The sequence below is a fragment of the Nematostella vectensis genome, chromosome 4 (assembly GCF_932526225.1).
Source record: "Nematostella vectensis chromosome 4, jaNemVect1.1, whole genome shotgun sequence".
Taxonomy (NCBI): Eukaryota; Metazoa; Cnidaria; class Anthozoa; order Actiniaria; family Edwardsiidae; genus Nematostella; species Nematostella vectensis.
In genome coordinates, this window is record NC_064037.1 from 1600368 (window position 1) to 1606916 (window position 6549).

Consider the following 6549-nt stretch of genomic DNA (forward strand, 5'->3'; position numbering starts at 1 on the left):
AAAGTTGTAGTCACTGTTTTGCAAACTTCACTATCATTTTTGGTGGAAAAAAAAACATTTGTTGCACCCTGCAATTTTGTTGGAAATTTATCGTCAAGCGCTTTAGTGTATTTCTCGGTTACTCCATTCCAGCCATCGCCGTAGCTCTGTTAGACGATGCTGGCGCTACATGCAGGGGGCTCATCAGTTCCTCTTATTCTCAGGTGTATCAGAACGAGATCAACAAGCACGGGACCACGGTGGATGCGCTCAACGAGATGTTCCAGGGCCTGAAGAAGAAGCAGAAGGAGTCCAAGCTGAAGCAGCTGAACAAACTGTGGGACGAGGTGCGAGGCATGGCGGAGAGCAGAAGAGCGGACATGAAGAGTGTCTTTGTCATGATCGCTAAGGACTTCGAGCGCTGGGAGCTCACCATGATCAAGAGATTGGATTCCGGGGAGCTCGTTACATCGGATATCCTCGTATTTGAGGAAAAACTACAGGTAAATAAAACGTACATAGAACCAGGCTTAGGGGGCAATATATCATTTGCCTATATAGTTTGCGCATTCATTTTCCCGTTTACCACCGTTAGCTATCAAGCCTTACTTTTGCGTAAATCATACTCATTGTTAAGCCGTGGCAGGAGACCCGGCCAGCAGGCTATGTTTAGTCGGGTACAAAAACCTTTTAACAAAGCACTATCCGATACGCTGACTTCTTGAAACAAATTGGCAAAGAAATAGTTGCTTTGAAAATAATAATTACTGGGATGACATTTTGCGATTCTAAAAGGTAAATCTCTTTGCAGAATTTCAAAGACGAGGTCGAGCGCATGCGGCCAGCGCTCCAAGGCGTCAACCAGGGCGGCCACGAACTCCTCAACCTCGAGCGCACGAAGCTGTCCGTGATCTTAGAGACGCTGGACCGAGTCAACAAGGACTGGCAGACACTCTGCGTGAAGCTGATGAACACTAGCTCCAAACTGGACGAGCTACAGGAACAGAGCGAGAAGTTCTACAACGTGCTGCGGATCATTACCACGTGGCTTAACACCACTGAGGTCACGCTCGTCTCCATGGCAACCGTGTGCGTGGACCCGGATGTGCTTGGACAACAGATCACTCAACAGAAGGTGAGACGTCATCTCTATGGTAATCAACAAGAATTAAAAGATCATGGTCCGTTGTAATCTTGCCGTCCTATGTGTAATCTTGTCCTATGTGGTGTACTTACTTACAAACTCCCCTATTATTCTTTCTTGTAGAGTAAGCAAAACAAAGGGTACATCAAGTGGGGCTTACTCGGGATTTAGTAAAATGTGTGTGGCTGTTGGCTTCGGCGGGGGAAGGGGGATAAAAGTTAAACCTTAACCCTTTCACTTAAACGTTACATCGAGCATTAGACATTTTTTGAAGAAGTTTTGTGCGAGTTATTCCTTACCACTGACACATCCTTTCCTGCAGGCTTTACAAGACGAAGCCGTGCAGTACAAAGCCCGCCTCGATCTACTGAACGGCCTGGGCAAGGTGATAATCACTATGTCCGGCCGTACCGACCACGCCCCCGCCCCCGGTACACACCCGATCGAGCAGGACCTTGACGCTATCCTTGCACGGTACGACGAGGTGTGGAAGAGCATGGAGGCAAGGCGCTTCCTGCTGGAGACCACGTTGCTGCAGATGGAGAGGTACCGACGACAGGTGAAGAGTGTCACCATCTTTCTTAACAGAGCGGAGAAGAAGCAGAAGGAACAGGATCCGGTGGGCTGCGACGCAGACACCATACAAAAGCAGATCTCGGAGCACAAGGTAGGGTAGAGTGGTGATGGGTTGGGGGTGGGGGGGTTGAGCTGTGACATGGACACCATACAAAAACAGATCTCGGAGCACAAGGTAGGGTAGAGTGGTGATAATAGAGAAGCAGAGAAAAAGAAAAAAACACAGAAAATATGATCAATATCCTTGTTTTATTCTTCTTCCAGACACTGCAAAGAGACCTTCAGAAAGCACACGCAGACATGGAGTCCCTACTGAAGTCTGGGAACGAGCTCATGCAAGGCCGGGAGAGCGTTCCTGGGTCAGAGGATGTTCGCGAGAAGATGGATCACCTGAAGTCGAGGCTTGATCATGTGACTGTGACGTCACTAGAGCGTCAGAAGGAGCTGGAGAGCACGTGGAGCGCGGTGAAGCACTTCACGGAGGCAGTCAGCGTCCTTGACAGGCGGCTCAAGAACAAGTTTGACGAGATTGATATGCTCATGAAGGCGGGCGCTGACTCCATGGACGTGTACAAGGGGCTCAAGGTCAGTCTCGGGAATTTAATTATAGGGACTTGCGAAAAAAGCATTTAGTGCCACATCTAAGCGCTTTAAAAGACTTTTTATTGTAAGACTGTCTACAAGAATCTGACAAATGTCTTTACTTTGCATCATGGGTAGGACTAGTCTTCACTTTTTTCCCTTTCCCTGAGTATTGCGAGCCTTGCCCTTTAAATGGATTCTGATATCGCTACACCAATGCATCATGGGTAGGGCGAGTCTTCCCCTTTAAATGGATTCTGATATCGCTACACAAATGTATCATGGGTAGGGCGAGTCTACATCATTGCATCATGGGTCGGGTGAGTCTTCCCCTTTAAATGGATTCTGATATCGCTACACCAATGCATCATGGGTAGGGCGAGTCTACATCATTGCATCATGGGTAGGGCGAGTCTTCCCCTTTAAATGGATTCTAATATCGCTACACCAATGCATCATGGGTAGGGCGAGTCTACATCATTGCATCATGGGTCGGGCGAGTCTTCCCCTTTAAATAGATACCCATATAGCTACACCAGGCTAACTTATTGTGTTCGCGTACAGAGACTGGAGTCCGACCTAGATCAGCTGACCTACCAGATGACCACTGCGCGGGAGTCTGGGGACGACATGATACGACACCTCCACAGCACGCACCAGGACACCACGGCCGTTCGCGACAAACTCGACGACGTGAACACGAAATGGAGCGACTTCCAGAAGAGGCTGAAAGAGCTGACCGAGTACTTGGCCACTAAGACTCAAATTGCGCCGCAGGTAAACGTCCGACCCCCATCCACGCATGCGCACACGAGGCATGCGGACACCAGCTTTCGCCTCCTTTTGTGAACTGCCGTCTTACGTGCGCATGTGGCTAGCATTGTGTGTGGTGGGGAGGGGGAAATGTTAGATATTTATAGTTCTATGCCGATTGTGGATAGGTCTACGAAGGTTGACGAAGATGTGGGGAAGATTAGAAAAATACATAATTAGATTTTTTGAAAGATTTCAAACCTATTTAGTTTTTGCACACTTTTCTATGAATTTTCTAGGAATTGATTTTGACTAGCTATGAAAAAAAACTTTGAGGCCTTTGTTGATTTGTTTTTTTTTAGAGAAAATTAGGTTTATTCGAAGTATTTGGGGCTACATCATGTTATGTCTTTGCGTATTTTTGATAGTTTTATATTTACTGGTTGATTGAAATCGCTTACTTATAAGTGTTTTTTCTGTCATTTTTTATTGATGATGTATTTGTATTTTCTTTCGACGAAGCAAGAAAATGTTTATATTAAAATGGCAAGGTCTATTTGATGTTTACAATGAATAAGGTTTTTAACCGTCTTTTTACTGTTTTGAATGTGAATCGGATCCTAGTTCTCTCAATGATGTGATAATCGTATGACATTTCTAAATAACCAAAGCTTTGTTATTTGAAACTAAGAAACCAGGACAATTCGAATGATGGGACTTTCAACTTGATTTGAGTGTAACTATTTTGAACATAACTCGTGATCGAAATCAGCTGTTATTTCCCACGAGAAATTGCTACCATTTCTCCTCTGTATATTATTGACGATTTTCTTATCTCTTTTATCAGTATTGCATTACTTTAGGTTACTTCAAGTGAGAATACACGCTGTCATTCTGACGGCATTACTTATCGCGCTCTTGCGTGACTCTCATTGTATGACACCTGTTGCGTGACTTTATTCGCGTGATCATATCTTATCTTCCATCAATAAGCTGTGTATCGTTGAGACATTGTGACAAGGTAAGACCTGCCCAACGAAAGACGCTAAGCGCGAGCTCACGTCGCTCGGCCTGTTGCCTTGACGACTATCAATATAAATGGAAGTATTTCCATGTCTGCCTTCTTGGGAGTTTATAAGCTGCCAAATTGTCCTTTTAGTGAACTTTTGATAATGAGAGTAAAGTACTCCTAGCATGAAGTATCTATGCCATGTTGTCGTGGCTATGCTGTACTCCTAGCATGAAGTATCTATGCCATGTTGTCTGGGTTATGCTGTACTCCTAGCATGAAGTATCTATGCCATGTTGTCTGGGTTATGCTGTACTCCTAGCATGAAGTATCTATGCCATGTTGTCTGGGTTATGCTGTACCCCTAGCAAGAAGTATCTATGCCATGTTGTCGTGGCTATGCTGTACTCCTAGCATGAAGTATATATGCCATGTTGTCGTGGCTATGCTGTACTCCTAGCATGAAGTATATATGCCATGTTGTCTGGGCCATGCTGTACTCGTTCACGCGCACTCCCACATTCTTAAGACACGCCCAGTCTCAAGAATTCTTCTTGCGTCCTGTAACACACGATGTTTTATAATCATCTTAACAATACTTATGCCACTTGAAAAGGCTTACCGATTTAACGCGCCTCTGATGTTTTTATAGCAGATTCCTTTATTTGTGTTGCACGTTAGTACTCTGTGAGCGCTCGGTCTTTTCCCGCACTTTTGGTGCATTTCTCTATAGCAGTGCTTCGTTATCAGTGATGTCATAATATGGCTATGTCCGGAAAGATAGTGTTACAGCGTTTATCAGCGTTGAATTATTCCGTGTCTCGAAAGCCAGCCTCCACGGTTTGTTTGAGGATTCCATACTATAATCCTCGGTGTTCAATTACTCTTGGGGCTGCCAAATCACGATCTGCGCAAATATGGCTGCCATATGAGCCTTTGAAGGTTTCCATGGAGTCTATTAGCAGGTGAAATGGGGGAGAAATGGATCAAATGAACTGTCACTAGGATCGTGACGTCCCGACGCAGGATATCGAGTAAGGTCTGTGCGCTGATGCTCCAATTACCAAATATAGGTTTCAGGTTATTTATTTATTTATTTATTTATTTATTTATTTATTGCCCTCTTGGTAAGGAGAGGTTTAAGGCCACCCCCAGCGGGATTTCAAGGTATTTATAAGTGGCTTGAATTAAAAAACAGAGCTACAGCACTGGATATGGACGCGCCTCGTGTTGCTGTGGAAAGTGGAGCTCCCAAGTAGCAGATTTGCGTAGTTATATCTGTTCTGAATGTCCCGCTCTGCGGATTATTGGAAGAACTAATGGATTTTAGAGGAAGAGTAGGAAGCGCTTTCCGCTACTTATTTAACCTTGTAAGTAACCTACTCCAACCGTTATGGTTCTCCTTATTCCTGGATACGCGTTTTCCCCTTGTTATTTGCTATCCAACTCAGGAATTACTTTAGACATTTCAATATCGTTTTAAACTTTGTGAGGCGTTAAAAATCTCCTCCAATATATACGTCTAGATATATATATATATTGAAGGTGGCAAACATGTATCTTTCACAGTTTGTGTCCAGTGGTAGCGAACCGCTATCGTTTTACTTATGATAATTATCGGATCAGTTTTAATGCTGTTGCTCGTTTATAATAGCTGAATAAACTACGGTTTCTTATTTCCGTACAGCAGTTTCAGGATATAATTCATTGTCTAGCCGAGCCCTCTGTTTATATGGTATTCAGTCTAGAGTACTGTTTGCATGGAGGCGGTTGTTTTGATGATGAAGACCTTTAGATCTTTTCCATTGTGGGTTATCGCCTTAGTCATGCTATTGTCTGCAAATGCACTTTATAAAAATAGATTCATCTGACGAGCTTCTATCGTGTTTAAATGCAAAACGTTTCCGATATTTTGTATTTAAAAGTTTGATTTAAAGATAATTATTGCCCTTGCTTGAGTTTTGGCGTTTCTTCTCGTTAGAAATTTAGAAATGATTTTTTTTCTTTGAGAATTGCCATGATGTCTTAATAATAAAGATCTTCCTTGATCACAATATTTGTGTTTCAGTGCACTTTGTATGCAAAAGTTTTTTTCCTAAAAATAAAGATTTAATAAAGTTTTTTTCCTAAAAATGAAGATTTACTATATAGAGTCTAAGTGCGCCATGGACTCTGCGCCATGTGTTACGCAGATTGCTTTGATCGACACACACTCACGTTATCACTTGTTTTTATTTTTTGTAAGCTAGATGTAGGATATGGAGTATTTTTATTGTTCCTATTTTAACCAGTAGCAAACGTGTTTTCTAGCGGGAATTCGCGATTAATCGATTCGCCTTTGCCATTTTGATCGCTGTAGATTACATGATATAGAATGTATTTTCGTCCCTTTTACTACGCCCCATTATGAATGATATACGAGACATTTGCTTATGCATATTGTTATGCAACTATATGGAAACCAGATATCGCGGTATTGCAACTAGCAATATGTGTATTAGAAACA

The 6549-nt window shown here is 43.1% G+C and overlaps 1 protein-coding gene and 1 long non-coding RNA gene across 11 annotated transcripts in view; one reads left to right on the forward strand and one right to left on the reverse strand.

The window, feature by feature from the left end:
- Positions 1-6549, forward strand: part of LOC5509225 (nesprin-1) — a 125759-nt gene that overhangs the window by 32954 nt on the left and 86256 nt on the right. For 9 of the 10 annotated variants that reach the window (XM_048726027.1, XM_048726036.1, XM_048726029.1 and 6 more), the window contains 5 exons: positions 204-482; positions 791-1114; positions 1446-1790; positions 1964-2284; positions 2846-3058. In XM_048726027.1, coding sequence (XP_048581984.1) covers positions 204-482; positions 791-1114; positions 1446-1790; positions 1964-2284; positions 2846-3058 — 1482 coding nt within the window. Of the gene's footprint in view, positions 1-203; positions 483-790; positions 1115-1445; positions 1791-1963; positions 2285-2845; positions 3059-5226; positions 5414-6549 lie in introns of those variants that run through there. The other variant, XM_048726035.1, reaches the window with a different exon arrangement.
- Positions 3469-4991, reverse strand: LOC116616180. Its single transcript, XR_004295233.2, has 2 exons — positions 4666-4991; positions 3469-4604 (listed from the first exon to the last, which is right to left on the reverse strand). It is a non-coding gene; the product is annotated as an uncharacterized LOC116616180 (long non-coding RNA).